The 15,797-nt window shown below is 46.1% G+C and overlaps 1 protein-coding gene across 3 annotated transcripts in view; it reads right to left on the bottom strand.

The window, feature by feature from the left end:
• Window positions 1-15,797, bottom strand: part of LOC110514631 (lysosomal cobalamin transport escort protein LMBD1) — a 221,406-nt gene that overhangs the window by 116,803 nt on the left and 88,806 nt on the right. For all 3 annotated transcript variants that reach the window (XM_036987666.1, XM_036987670.1, XM_036987674.1), the window contains exon 6: window positions 12,799-12,887. In XM_036987666.1, coding sequence (XP_036843561.1) covers window positions 12,799-12,887 — 89 coding nt within the window. The remainder of the gene's footprint in view (window positions 1-12,798; window positions 12,888-15,797) is intronic.

Below are 15,797 nucleotides of genomic sequence, written 5' to 3'. Positions count from 1 at the left end.
TGTAAACAAACTGAAAATATGCATACCACCACCTACTGTGCTAGACTGTGTAGTCTGAACAGGCATACATCCATATGAATCAGAGAGGTGAGGGGGGGGCTGTTTTGGGACAGTCCTAAATCGCACCCTATTCCCTACAGTTGAAGTCGGAAGTTTACATACACTTAGGTTGGAGTCATTAAAACTCATTTTTCAACCACTCCACAAATGACTTGTGAACAAACTATAGTTTTGACAAGTCGGTTAGGGCATCTACTTTGTGCATGACACAAGTAATTTCTCCAACAATTGTTTACAGACAGATTATTTCACTTATAACTCATTGTATCACAATTCCAGTGGGTCAGAGGTTTATACACACTAAGTTGACTGTGCCTTTAAACAGCTTGGAAAATTCCAGAAAATTATGTCATGGCTTTAGAAGCTTCTGATAGGCTAATTGACATAATTTGAGTCAATTGGAGGTGTACCTCTGGATGTATTTCAAGGTCTACCTTCAAACTCAGTGCCTCTTTGCTTGACATCATGGGAAAATCAAAAGAAATCAGCAAGACTTCAGAAAAAAAATTGTAGACCTCCACAAGTCTGGTGCATCCTTGGGAGCAATTTCCAAACGCCTAAAGATACTGCGTTCATCTGTACAAACAATAGTACGCAAGTATAAACACCATGGGACCACGCAGCCGTCATACCGCTCAGGAAGGAGACGTGTTCTGGCTCCTAGAGATGAACGTACTTTGGTGCAAAGAGTGCAAATGAATCCCAGAACAACAGCAAAGGAGCTTGTGAAGATGCTGGAGGAAACAGGTACAAAAGTATCTTTATCCACAGTAAAATGAGTCCTATATCGACCTGAATGGCCGCTCAGCAAGAAAGAAGCCACTGCTCCAAAACCGCCATAAGAAAAGCCAGGCTACGGTTTGCAACTGCACATGGGGACGAAGTTTGTACTTTTTGGAGAAATGTCCTCTGGTCTGATGAAACAAAAATAAAACTGTTTGACCATATGACCATCATTTGGAGAAAAAGGGGAGGCTTGCAAGACGAAGAACACCATCCCAACTGTGAAGCACGGGGGTGGCAGCATCATGTTGTGGCGGTGCTTTGCTGCAGTAGGGACTAGTGCACTTCACAAAATAGATGGCATCATGAGGGAGGACAATTACGTGGATATATTGAAGCAACATCTCAATACATCAGTCAGAAAGATAAAGCTTGGTCGCAAATGGGTCTTCCAAATGGACAATGGCCCCAAGTAAACTTCCAAAGTTGTGGTAAAATGGCTTAAGGACAACAAAGTCAAGGTATTGGAGTGGCCATCACAAAGCCCTGACCTCAATCCTATAGTAAATGTGCGGGCAGAACTGAAAAAGCATGTGAGAGCAAGGAGGCCTACAAACCTGACTCAGTTACACCAGCTCTGTCAGGCGGAATGGGCCAACATTCACCCAACTTATTGTGGGAAGGTTGTGGAAGGCTACCCGAAACGTTTAACTCAAGTTAAACAATTTAAAGACAATGCTACCAAATACTAATTGAGTGTATGTAAACTTCTGACCCACTGGGAATGTGATAAAAAAAATAAAAGCTGAAATAAATCATTATCTTTACTATTATTCTGACATTTCACATTCTTAAAATAAAGTGCTGATTTTAACTGACCTAATACAGGGAATTTTTACTTGGATTAAATGTCAGGAATTGTGAAAAACAGAGTTGAAATGTTTTTGTCTAAGGTGTATGTAAACTTCTGACTTCCACTGTATATAGTGCACTACTTTTAACCAGGAGCCATGGCATTTGAGATGCAGTCTTGTTATGTCTATGCTATATATCCAATCCAGCCAGACTGAAACCTTCCCCTACGCAACTGAAAACTACCGTAGCCTCATTACTGGTAGGAACAAGGATGCTTTTGCCTTACAGGCTTTTTTTATGCTTTTCCAAAACGAAACAGAAATTAATTTAACGGATCCTGAGAGACGAGACCCAGCCAGAAAAATAAAATAGCTCAAATTGAACTGATCATTAATTTAAATGGAATGAACCACTGACTGATCATTCAAATAATTAATAATTTCATGGCAGTGAACCGCTGAGGATAGAATGTTTTGCAAGCATGAAAGACACAGACGGCTTCTGTTCTGTTGTAACCAGTCACCATTACACCCTGAATCTCTGGGGTGCATTTGACCCCATTTAGTTGATGTGAAACAGAAAGCCCTTCGGGGTAGACATTATGCACTGGGACACACCACGATCAGAGCAGTGGGCCAGGGAACACGAACACACACGCGGTGGTTGTGTGTGGCGGTGATTGTGTGTGTCTGTGGTTGTGTGTGTGTGTGTTCCCTGGCCCAGTGCTCTGATCCAGGGAACACACCTGGAAGGTAATGAAGCATAAGGTGTTTCAGGTGTTGATTGTGAAAAACAAGTTCATTTTAATACTGATTATTAGTAAGAGGGTGGTGCTAGCACAACCAGGGTACCGATTGACTATTGGTAAGAGAGTGGTGCTAGCACAACCAGGGTACCGATTGACTATTGGTAAGAGGGTGGTGCTAGCACAACCAGGGTACCGATTGACTATTGGTAAGAGGGTGGTGCTAGCAAAACCAGGGTACCGATTGACTATTGGTAAGAGAGTGGTGCTAGCAAAACCAGGGTACCGATTGACTATTGGTAAGAGGGTGGTGCTAGCACAACCAGGGTACCGATTGACTATTGGTAAGAGGGTGGTGCTAGCAAAACCAGGGTCGTGAATGACTATTGGTAAGAGGGTGGTGCTAGCACAACCAGGGTCGTGATTGACTATTGGTAAGATAGGGGCGGCAGGTAGCCAAGTGGTTAGAGCGTTGGGTCAGTAACCGAAAGGTTGCTAGATCGAATTCCCGAGCTGGCAAGGTAAAAATCTGTCGTTCTGGCCCTGAACAAGGAAGTTAACCCACTGTTCATAAGCAATCTTTGTAAATAAGAATTTGTTCTTAACTGACTTGCCTAGTGAAATAAAGGTTAAATAAAAAATAAAAAGAGAGTGGTGATAACAAAGCCAGGGTTGTGGGTGACTATTGGTAAGAGGGTGGTGATAGCCAGGGTTGTGGGTGACTATTGGTAAGAGGGTGGTGATAGCCAGGGTTGTGGGTGACTATTGGTAAGAGGGTGGTGATAGCCAGGGTTGTGGGTGACTATTGGTAAGAGGGTGGTGATAGCCAGGGTTGTGGGTGACTATTGGTAAGAGGGTGGTGATAGCCAGGGTTGTGGGTAACTATTGGTAAGAGGGTGGTGATAGCCAGGGTTGTGGGTGACTATTGGTAAGACCAGGGTTGTGGGTGACTATTGGTAAGAGGGTGGTGATAGCCAGGGTTGTGGGTAACTATTGGTAAGAGGGTGGTGATAGCCAGGGTTGTGGGTGACTATTGGTAGGAGGGTGGTGATAGCAAAGCCAGGGTTGTGGGTGACTATTGGTAAGAGGGTGGTGATAGCCAGGGTTGTGGGTAACTATTGGTAAGAGGGTGGTGATAGCCAGGGTTGTGGGTGACTATTGGTAGGAGGGTGGTGATAGCCAGGGTTGTGGATGACTATTGGTAAGAGAGTGGTGATAGCCAGGGTTGTGGGTGACTATTGGTAGGAGGGTGGTGATAGCCAGGGTTGTGGGTGACTATTGGTAAGAGGGTGGTGATAGCCAGGGTTGTGGGTGACTATTGGTAAGAGGGTGGTGATAGCCAGGGTTGTGGGTGACCATTGGTAGGAGGGTGGTGATAGCCAGGGTTATGGGTGACTATTGGTAAGAGGGTGGTGATAGCCAGGGTTGTGGGTGACTATTGGTAAGAGGGTGGTGATAGCCAGGGTTGTGGGTAACTATTGGTAAGAGGGTGGTGATAGCCAGGGTTGTGGGTGACTATTGGTAGGTGGGTGGTGATAGCCAGGGTTGTGGATGACTATTGGTAAGAGAGTGGTGATAGCCAGGGTTGTGGGTGACTATTGGTAGGAGGGTGGTGATAGCCAGGGTTGTGGGTGACTATTGGTAAGAGGGTGGTGATAGCCAGGGTTGTGGGTGACTATTGGTAAGAGGGTGGTGATAGCCAGGGTTGTGGGTGACCATTGGTAGGAGGGTGGTGATAGCCAGGGTTGTGGGTGACTATTGGTAAGAGGGTGGTGATAGCCAGGGTTGTGGGTGACTATTGGTAAGAGGGTTGTGATAGCCAGGGTTGTGGGTGACTATTTGTAAGAGGGTGGTGAAAGCCAGGGTTGTGGGTGACTATTGGTAAGAGGGTGATAATAGCAAAGCCAGGGTCGTGGGTGACTATTGGTAAGAGGGTGGTGGTAGCTAAGCCAGGGTTGTGGTTGACTATTGGTAAGACTGTGGTGATAGCAAAGCCAGGGTCGTGGGTGACTATTGGTAAGAGAGTGATGATAGCAAAGCCAGGGTCGTGGGTGACTATTGGTAAGAGGGTGGTGGTAGCTAAGCCAAGGTCGTGGTAACTATTGGTAAGACCAGGGTCGTAAGTGACAATTGGTAAGAGAGTGATGATAGCAAAGCCAGGGTCGTGGGTAACTATTGGTAAGAGAGTGGTGATAGCTAAGCCAGGGTCGTTGGTAACTATTGGTAAGAGAGTGGTGATAGCTAAGCTAGGGTCGTGGTGACTTTTGGTAAGAGAGTGGTGGTAGCAAAACCGTGGGTAACTATTGGTAAGACCAGGGTCATGGGTAACTATTGGTAAGAGGGTGGTGATAGCTAAGCCAGGGTCGTGATAGCTAAGCCAGGGTCGTGGGTAACTATTGGTAAGAGAGTGGTGATAGCTAGGCCAGGGTCGTGGTAACTTTTGGAAAGAGAGTGGTGATAGCTAAGCCAGGGTCGAAGTGACTTTTGGTAAGAGGGGGGTGATAGCTAAGCCAGGGTTGTGGGTAACTACTGGTAAGAAGGGGTGCTAGCAAAGACAGGGTCGTGGATGACTATTGGTAAGAGATTGGTGATAGCTAAGCCAGGGTCGCGGGTAACTTTTGGTAAGAGAGTGGTGATAGCTAAACCAGGGTCGTGGGTAACTTTTGGTAAGAGAGTGGTGATAGCTAAACCAGGGTCGTGGTGACTTTTGGTAAGAGAGTGGTGATAGCTAAGCCAGGGTCGTGGTGACTTTTGGTAAGAGGGGGGTGATAGCTAAGCCAGGGTCGTGGTAACTATTGGTAAGAGAGTGGTGATAGCTAAGCCAGGGTTGTGGGTAACTTTTGGTAAGAGAGTGGTGATAGCTAAGCCAGGGTCGTGGGTAACTATTGGTAAGAGAGTGGTGATAGCTAGGCCAGGGTCGTGGTGACTTTTGGTAAGAGAGTGGTGATAGCTAAGCCAGGGTCGAAGTGACTTTTGGTAAGAGGGTGGTGATAGCAAAGCCAGGGTTGTGGGTGACTATTGGTAAGAGAGTGGTGATAGCAAAGCCAGGGTTGTGGGTGACTATTGGTAAGAGGGTGGTGATAGCCAGGGTTGTGGGTAACTATTGGTAAGAGGGTGGTGATAGCCAGGGTTGTGGGTGACTATTGGTAGGAGGGTGGTGATAGCCAGGGTTGTGGATGACTATTGGTAAGAGAGTGGTGATAGCCAGGGTTGTGGGTGACTATTGGTAGGAGGGTGGTGATAGCCAGGGTTGTGGATGACTATTGGTAAGAGAGTGGTGATAGCCAGGGTTGTGGGTGACTATTGGTAGGAGGGTGGTGATAGCCAGGGTTGTGGGTGACTATTGGTAAGAGGGTGGTGATAGCCAGGGTTGTGGGTGACTATTGGTAAGAGGGTGGTGATAGCCAGGGTTGTGGGTGACCATTGGTAGGAGGGTGGTGATAGCCAGGGTTATGGGTGACTATTGGTAAGAGGGTGGTGATAGCCAGGGTTGTGGGTGACTATTGGTAAGAGGGTGGTGATAGCCAGGGTTGTGGGTAACTATTGGTAAGAGGGTGGTGATAGCCAGGGTTGTGGGTGACTATTGGTAGGTGGGTGGTGATAGCCAGGGTTGTGGATGACTATTGGTAAGAGAGTGGTGATAGCCAGGGTTGTGGGTGACTATTGGTAGGAGGGTGGTGATAGCCAGGGTTGTGGGTGACTATTGGTAAGAGGGTGGTGATAGCCAGGGTTGTGGGTGACTATTGGTAAGAGGGTGGTGATAGCCAGGGTTGTGGGTGACCATTGGTAGGAGGGTGGTGATAGCCAGGGTTGTGGGTGACTATTGGTAAGAGGGTGGTGATAGCCAGGGTTGTGGGTGACTATTGGTAAGAGGGTTGTGATAGCCAGGGTTGTGGGTGACTATTTGTAAGAGGGTGGTGAAAGCCAGGGTTGTGGGTGACTATTGGTAAGAGGGTGATAATAGCAAAGCCAGGGTCGTGGGTGACTATTGGTAAGAGGGTGGTGGTAGCTAAGCCAGGGTTGTGGTTGACTATTGGTAAGACTGTGGTGATAGCAAAGCCAGGGTCGTGGGTGACTATTGGTAAGAGAGTGATGATAGCAAAGCCAGGGTCGTGGGTGACTATTGGTAAGAGGGTGGTGGTAGCTAAGCCAAGGTCGTGGTAACTATTGGTAAGACCAGGGTCGTAAGTGACAATTGGTAAGAGAGTGATGATAGCAAAGCCAGGGTCGTGGGTAACTATTGGTAAGAGAGTGGTGATAGCTAAGCCAGGGTCGTTGGTAACTATTGGTAAGAGAGTGGTGATAGCTAAGCTAGGGTCGTGGTGACTTTTGGTAAGAGAGTGGTGGTAGCAAAACCGTGGGTAACTATTGGTAAGACCAGGGTCATGGGTAACTATTGGTAAGAGGGTGGTGATAGCTAAGCCAGGGTCGTGATAGCTAAGCCAGGGTCGTGGGTAACTATTGGTAAGAGAGTGGTGATAGCTAGGCCAGGGTCGTGGTAACTTTTGGAAAGAGAGTGGTGATAGCTAAGCCAGGGTCGAAGTGACTTTTGGTAAGAGGGGGGTGATAGCTAAGCCAGGGTTGTGGGTAACTACTGGTAAGAAGGGGTGCTAGCAAAGACAGGGTCGTGGATGACTATTGGTAAGAGATTGGTGATAGCTAAGCCAGGGTCGCGGGTAACTTTTGGTAAGAGAGTGGTGATAGCTAAACCAGGGTCGTGGGTAACTTTTGGTAAGAGAGTGGTGATAGCTAAACCAGGGTCGTGGTGACTTTTGGTAAGAGAGTGGTGATAGCTAAGCCAGGGTCGTGGTGACTTTTGGTAAGAGGGGGGTGATAGCTAAGCCAGGGTCGTGGTAACTATTGGTAAGAGAGTGGTGATAGCTAAGCCAGGGTTGTGGGTAACTTTTGGTAAGAGAGTGGTGATAGCTAAGCCAGGGTCGTGGGTAACTATTGGTAAGAGAGTGGTGATAGCTAGGCCAGGGTCGTGGTGACTTTTGGTAAGAGAGTGGTGATAGCTAAGCCAGGGTCGAAGTGACTTTTGGTAAGAGGGTGGTGATAGCAAAGCCAGGGTTGTGGGTGACTATTGGTAAGAGAGTGGTGATAGCAAAGCCAGGGTTGTGGGTGACTATTGGTAAGAGGGTGGTGATAGCCAGGGTTGTGGGTAACTATTGGTAAGAGGGTGGTGATAGCCAGGGTTGTGGGTGACTATTGGTAGGAGGGTGGTGATAGCCAGGGTTGTGGATGACTATTGGTAAGAGAGTGGTGATAGCCAGGGTTGTGGGTGACTATTGGTAGGAGGGTGGTGATAGCCAGGGTTGTGGGTGACTATTGGTAAGAGGGTGGTGATAGCCAGGGTTGTGGGTGACTATTGGTAAGAGGGTGGTGATAGCCAGGGTTGTGGGTGACCATTGGTAGGAGGGTGGTGATAGCCAGGGTTATGGGTGACTATTGGTAAGAGGGTGGTGATAGCCAGGGTTGTGGGTGACTATTGGTAAGAGGGTGGTGATAGCCAGGGTTGTGGGTAACTATTGGTAAGAGGGTGGTGATAGCCAGGGTTGTGGGTGACTATTGGTAGGTGGGTGGTGATAGCCAGGGTTGTGGATGACTATTGGTAAGAGAGTGGTGATAGCCAGGGTTGTGGGTGACTATTGGTAGGAGGGTGGTGATAGCCAGGGTTGTGGGTGACTATTGGTAAGAGGGTGGTGATAGCCAGGGTTGTGGGTGACTATTGGTAAGAGGGTGGTGATAGCCAGGGTTGTGGGTGACCATTGGTAGGAGGGTGGTGATAGCCAGGGTTGTGGGTGACTATTGGTAAGAGGGTGGTGATAGCCAGGGTTGTGGGTGACTATTGGTAAGAGGGTTGTGATAGCCAGGGTTGTGGGTGACTATTTGTAAGAGGGTGGTGAAAGCCAGGGTTGTGGGTGACTATTGGTAAGAGGGTGATAATAGCAAAGCCAGGGTCGTGGGTGACTATTGGTAAGAGGGTGGTGGTAGCTAAGCCAGGGTTGTGGTTGACTATTGGTAAGACTGTGGTGATAGCAAAGCCAGGGTCGTGGGTGACTATTGGTAAGAGAGTGATGATAGCAAAGCCAGGGTCGTGGGTGACTATTGGTAAGAGGGTGGTGGTAGCTAAGCCAAGGTCGTGGTAACTATTGGTAAGACCAGGGTCGTAAGTGACAATTGGTAAGAGAGTGATGATAGCAAAGCCAGGGTCGTGGGTAACTATTGGTAAGAGAGTGGTGATAGCTAAGCCAGGGTCGTTGGTAACTATTGGTAAGAGAGTGGTGATAGCTAAGCTAGGGTCGTGGTGACTTTTGGTAAGAGAGTGGTGGTAGCAAAACCGTGGGTAACTATTGGTAAGACCAGGGTCATGGGTAACTATTGGTAAGAGGGTGGTGATAGCTAAGCCAGGGTCGTGATAGCTAAGCCAGGGTCGTGGGTAACTATTGGTAAGAGAGTGGTGATAGCTAGGCCAGGGTCGTGGTAACTTTTGGAAAGAGAGTGGTGATAGCTAAGCCAGGGTCGAAGTGACTTTTGGTAAGAGGGGGGTGATAGCTAAGCCAGGGTTGTGGGTAACTACTGGTAAGAGGGGGGTGCTAGCAAAGACAGGGTCGTGGATGACTATTGGTAAGAGAGTGGTGATAGCTAAGCCAGGGTCACGGGTAACTTTTGGTAAGAGAGTGGTGATAGCTAAACCAGGGTCGTGGGTAACTTTTGGTAAGAGAGTGGTGATAGCTAAACCAGGGTCGTGGTGACTTTTGGTAAGAGAGTGGTGATAGCTAAGCCAGGGTCGTGGTGACTTTTGGTAAGAGGGGGGTGATAGCTAAGCCAGGGTCGTGGTAACTATTGGTAAGAGAGTGGTGATAGCTAAGCCAGGGTTGTGGGTAACTTTTGGTAAGAGAGTGGTGATAGCTAAGCCAGGGTCGTGGGTAACTTTTGGTAAGAGAGTGGTGATAGCTAAGCCAGGGTCGTGGTGACTTTTGGTAAGAGGGGGGTGCTAGCTAAGACACGGCCGTGGGTCCAATCCCATATATGAAATCATTATACACTCATTATACTCTAACTGACTTTTGTTAGGAATGTAGAAATAGGCTAGGTGGTTTCGCAAAAACACTTTTGATAAGCACCTGCTAAATTACATATAGCCTTTACATTTAGGTTGAAAATGAATTATTATGTCTCCAGTATGGTTGCGAGGCTCAGAGAGAAGACTGGGTGTGGGACCAGGATATGAGAGTCTGCGACAACCTTAACACCCCTCAGAGGAGAGGACAGTAGCTCTCTGCCACACACAGTCACTCAAGGCTATCATTGGATTACTGTGGAGTCTCTCTCGCTCAAAGACTTGGAGGGGAAGGAGGGAAGAGGGGAGGGGAAGGAGAGTGTCTATCCACTTTGGGAAATGCAGGGAGAGATAAATTACCACCCTGACTGATCCTTTCAGAGAAACAGAGGGAAGAATGGTTGACTGGAGAGCATGCCCTTGAGCGTATTAAAACCACACACAGATGACTGGCGTTAGAAAAGAAAGTGACATTCAGAGACCAGGTCTAGAAAAGATTGGAACCAATAGTCAGTCTTCACTGCACAAAATAGGAACCAACCCATGTCCCAGATGCAACAGTCAAACCCTGCTTCAACCTACAAGCCCTGCTTCAACCTACAAGCCCTGCTTCAACCTACTAGCCCTGCTTCAACCTACAAGCCCTGCTTCAACCTACAAGCCCTGCTTCAACCTACTAGCCCTGCTTCAACCTACTAGCCCTGCTTCAACCTACAAGCCCTGCTTCAACCTACTAGCCCTGCTTCAACCTACAAGCCCTGCTTCAACCTACAAGCCCTGCTTCAACCTACAAGCCCTGCTTCAACCTACAAGCCCTGCTTCAACCTACAAGCCCTGCTTCAACCTACAAGCCCTGCTTCAACCTACTAGCCCTGCTTCAACCTACTAGCCCTGCTTCAACCTACTAGCCCTGCTTCAACCTACTAGCCCTGCTTCAACCTACAAGCCCTGCTTCAACCTACAAGCCCTGCTTCAACCTACTAGCCCTGCTTCAACCTACAAGCCCTGCTTCAACCTACTAGCCCTGCTTCAACCTACTAGCCCTGCTTCAACCTACTAGCCCTGCTTCAACCTACAAGCCCTGCTTCAACCTACAAGCCCTGCTTCAACCTACTAGCCCTGCTTCAACCTACAAGCCCTGCTTCAACCTACAAGCCCTGCAAGAAAGCACAAGCAATTCCAAGCAGCTATTGTTTGTGTCCCAAACGGCACCCTACTCCTTACATAGTGCACTACTTTTGACCATGGCCCAGAAGGGTAATAGGGAGCAATTTGGGATGTAGCCAAGTCGCTGAGGGGATTTCTACACCGGCATGCCTCATTGCACCATTGTGGATAATGTAATGGCCACCCCATTTGAGCTGCAGTCGCTGCAGTTTGTGGCCTAAATTAGCGGTTTGCAGGGCCGGGGTCGGGAGGCTGACTTAGTGAGGAGCGTCTTCCCCCAAGCTCAATTAACCTCCCATCTGGAGGAGGAGAGAGAGGAGGAATTAGCAGAGGGATGATCCTGCCTTAATGTTGTATGGGTCCCAAATTGCACCCTATTCACTATACTGTATATTACACTACTTTTAAAACAGGGCACTGGTCAAAAGTAGTGCACTATGAAGGGAATTAGGGTGCCATTTGGGGGACAGACGCTTCCTCCTGAGCAACACTGACATTTCCCCACAGGAAGGGAGGCTGCAGTAGAAGATCAATAGCCCTGAGGAAGGGGTCAGGCATGGTGGGAGGAGTCAGGAAGGGTGAGGAAAGGCTTGGAGAGAGGGGAGAGGTGGGAGGAGTCAGGAAGGGTGAGGAAAGGCTTAGAGAGAGGGGAGAGGTGAGAGGACAGTCAGGAAGGGTGAGGAAAGCGTTGGAGAGAGGGGAGAGGTGGGAGGACAGTCAGGAAGGGTGAGGAGAGGGTCAGAGGGAATTGAGGGGTAGGATGGGTATCAGAAGGGAGGTCGGGAGAGGTAGAAGAGGCGGGCAGGGCCAGGATCTGACTGCAGGCCACAGTGGGAAGAGTGTGACAGATGGGTTAACTTCCTCCCCTGATCCCCAGATGCTCCGGCGCAGAGAGAGCCTCCTGATTCCTCTCTTGGAGCTGTACACAACATGATCCCGGCTGCTGCCTCTTCATGCTCTGCTCCAACTGTAAACCCACCATTAAAGGCCAACTTATTCATTCACCTGGTTGGCTATAAAGCTGGCTCTGTCACAACTATCTGGAAGCCCAAGATCTAACAAGTACAGTGTACACAGGCATTAGGACTACATACAGTGTACACAGGCATTAGGTCTACATACAGTGTACATAGACAATAGTTCTACATACAGTGTACACAGGCATTAGGTCTAAATACAGTGTACACAGGCATTAGGTCTACATACAGTGTACACAGGCATTAGGTCTACATACAGTGTACACAGGCATTAGGTCTACATACAGTGTACATAGACATTCACATGGACCCACACAGACAGCAGACATATGAGGATCATAGACGACCACTCAACTTGAACTGGCACATTCAAATGCAAGTCACGTTAGGAGAAATATATATATATATATATATATATATATATATATATATATATATATATATATATATATATATATACACGTGTGAACTTCTATAGAGGGAAGGGGTCATACTCGTCACAGTTCTGCAGTGAAGAGAGAACCGTCTTTCTTGAGTGACACATCAAAGCAAGGGAGGCTTTCTCCCTTTTTTTCCGGGAGACAGATGGTTGCGAGTGGCACAATGAGGATGGTTGACATTGACGAGGGAAAATGTTGCCTCTGCCAGGTCCACACGTCACCTCAGTATGCAGCCTTGTGTCAGCCATCCATCCATCGCTCTGTCTGGTCCATACAGCTTTTCAATACCACCACTGAATGGAGATTCATTACCAACCACACTGAGACAAGTGAGTGATGTGCTGGGTCATTCACGAGGGCTATCTGATCAAAGGACTGAGTGTGTAAGCCACATTGGAGCCTAAGTGAGGTGGTAACACATCACATTAAGAAGTGACTGTAAATGGTTTATAAGTAGGTTATAAACAGTAAATATGTAGTTTATAAATCACTTATAAACAGTTCAAACTTTGTTAGGAATTGTATAATTGTCATTTTGGTACAACTTTTAAACCGTACCTTAATGTAAAGTGTTATATAAAGTGTACCTTACTGTAAAGTGTTATATAAAGTGTACCTTACTGTAAATTGTTATTTAAAGTGTACCTTACTGTAAAGTGTTATTTAAACTATACCTTACTGTAAAGTGTTATATAAAGTGTACCTTACTGTGAAGTGTTATTTAAAGTGTACCTTACTGTGAAGTGTTACCAGTCAGACAATACTTACGGTTGTTCCCCAGCTCCTCAAACAGATACTGCATCTTTTCCCACTGGGTACCATTCTGATTAGGTGGGGCTTCAAGAGGAACGAAGGCCCTGCAAAAAAATACTATTCATTAAAACCATTGGCTTTATTAGAAGTAAAATATGATATAGCCTGATCCCAGATCTGATGGAAGTTGGCTATACAGCACAAACAGATCTGATGGAAGTTGGCTATACAGCACAAACAGATCTGGGACCAGGCGAGTTAAAATAAGGTTAGAACATGTGATAGCCTACTTTGTAAAGTGAATGTATTAGAGAAGCCATGACTTTGGGTATCTCCAGTGCATTTCTTAATGGAAACACAATGTTTTGATTACGTCCCTTGATAATAATTGCTTCTATCAACAGCCGTCAGCATCATCAGCAGTGCAAAACAACTTTTAGTTTGACATACACTATTTCCATAAAGTTGTCCCTGCTAGACAAGTTTATTTACCTAGCATTGAAGGGAATGTATTCAGGGAACTCTCTTCACTGTCAGAATGTCAAAAAATACCCCCCAGTCTGAGTCGAGAGACTAGCTAACACCTGCCACTGAAACCAACAGGATGGAGTGAAATATTGAAATATTCATATTTTCTGTATTGAAAGCCTTCTTCAGGGTTGATGACAAAGTTCATTTACTGTTTCATTTCTTTTGGACCCGCAATTAAATGGATCACGGTGTGCATTTTGTTGGACTAAAATAGACATTGCCAAACACTGACTAGAGACGGAATGTATTCCTGGGAATGGCTTTCACTGTTATTTACTTAGCTGAGTAGGGCAGACCATTTCATTTCTCCAGGAAAACAACAGCATTAATCCAACTACACATTGGCAGAGGGTTTAGTAGCAGCAACAATGACTATTGGTAGAGGGTTTAGTAGCAGCAACAATGACTATTGGTAGAGGGTTTAGTAGCAGCAACAATGACTATTGGTAGAGGGTTTAGTAGCAGCAATAATGACTATTGGTAGAGGGTTTAGTAGCAGCAACAATGACTATTGGTAGAGGGTTTAGTAGCAGCAACAATGACTATTGGTAGAGGGTTTAGTAGCAGCAACAATGACTATTGGTAGTGGGTTTAGTAGCAGCAACAATGACTATTGGTAGTGGGTTTAGTAGCAGCAACAATGACTATTGGTAGAGGGTTTAGTAGCAGCAACAATGACTATTGGTAGAGGGTTTAGTAGCAGCAACAATGACTATTGGTAGAGGGTTTAGTAGCAGCAACAATGACTATTGGTAGAGGGTTTAGTAGCTGCAACAATGACTATTGGTAGAGGGTTTAGTAGCAGCAACAGCCTCAATGACTATTGGTAGAGGGTTTAGTAGCAGCAACAATGACTATTGGTAGAGGGTTTAGTAGCTGCAACAATGACTATTGGTAGAGGGTTTAGTAGCAGCAACAGCCTCAATGAGGCAACAACATCAATGGCAACAACATCAATGACTATTGGTAGTGGGTTTAGTAGCAGCAGCAATGACTATTGGTAGTGGGTTTAGTAGCTGCAACAGCATCAATGACTATTGGTAGAGGGTTTATTAGCAGCAACAATGACTATTGGTAGTGGGTTTAGTAGCAGCAACAACATCAATAACTATTGGTAGTGGGTTTAGTAGCAGCAACAATGACTATTGGTAGAGGGTTTAGTAGCAGCAACAACATCAATGACTATTGGTAGTGGGTTTAGTAGCAGCAACAATGACTATTGGTAGAGGGTTTAGTAGCAGCAACAATGACTATTGGTAGAGGGTTTAGTAGCAGCAACAATGACTATTGGTAGTGGGTTTAGTAGCAGCAACAATGACTATTGGTAGTGGGTTTAGTAGCAGCAACAATGACTATTGGTAGTGGGTTTAGTAGCAGCAACAACATCAATGACTATTGGTAGTGGGTTTAGTAGCAGCAACAGCATCAATGACTATTGGTAGTGGGTTTAGTAGCTGCAACAATGACTATTGGTAGTGGGTTTAGTAGCAGCAACAATGACTATTGGTAGAGGGTTTAGTAGCTGCAACAATGACTATTGGTAGAGGGTTTAGTAGCAGCAACAATTAATATTGGTAGAGGGTTTACTAGCTGCAACAATGACTATTGGTAGAGGGTTTAGTAGCTGCAACAGCATCAATGACTATTGGTAGACAGTTCAGTAGTGACAACAATATCAATGACTATTGGTAGACAGTTTAGTAGTGACAACAACATCAATGACTATTGGTAGAGAGTTTAGTAGTGGCAACATTAATGACTATTGGTAGAGGGTTAAGTAGTGGCAACAACATCAATGACTATTGGTAGTGGGTTTAGTAGCAGCAACAATGACTATTGGTAGTGGGTTTAGTATCTGCAACAGCATCAATGACTATTGGTAGAGGGTTTAGTAGCAGCAACAATGACTATTGGTAGTGGGTTTAGTAGCAGCAACAACATCAATGACTATTGGTAGAGGGTTTAGTAGCAGCAACAATGACTATTGGTAGAGGGTTTAGTAGCAGCAACAATGACTATTGGTAGTGGGTTTAGTAGCAGCAACAACATCAATGACTATTGGTAGTGGGTTTAGTAGCAGCAACAGCATCAATGACTATTGGTAGTGGGTTTAGTAGCTGCAACAATGACTATTGGTAGTGGGTTTAGTAGCAGCAACAATGACTATTGGTAGAGGGTTTAGTAGCAGCAACAATGACTATTGGTAGAGGGTTTAGTAGCTGCAACAATGACTATTGGTAGAGGGTTTAGTAGCAGCAACAATGACTATTGGTAGAGGGTTTAGTAGCAGCAACAATGACTATTGGTAGAGGGTTTAGTAGCAGCAACAGCCTCAATGACTATTGGTAGAGGGTTTAGTAGAAGCAACAGCATCAATGACTATTGGTAGACAGTTTAGTAGTGACAACAACATCAATGACTATTGGTATACAGTTTAGTAGTGACAACAACATCAATGACTATTGGTAGACAGTTTAGTAGTG

This window comes from Oncorhynchus mykiss, chromosome 1 (genome assembly GCF_013265735.2).
Source record: "Oncorhynchus mykiss isolate Arlee chromosome 1, USDA_OmykA_1.1, whole genome shotgun sequence".
In the NCBI taxonomy this organism is placed as follows: domain Eukaryota; kingdom Metazoa; phylum Chordata; class Actinopteri; order Salmoniformes; family Salmonidae; genus Oncorhynchus; species Oncorhynchus mykiss.
The sequence above is the reverse complement of the archived record's forward strand: the minus strand, read 5'-3'. Positions and strand labels throughout refer to the sequence as shown.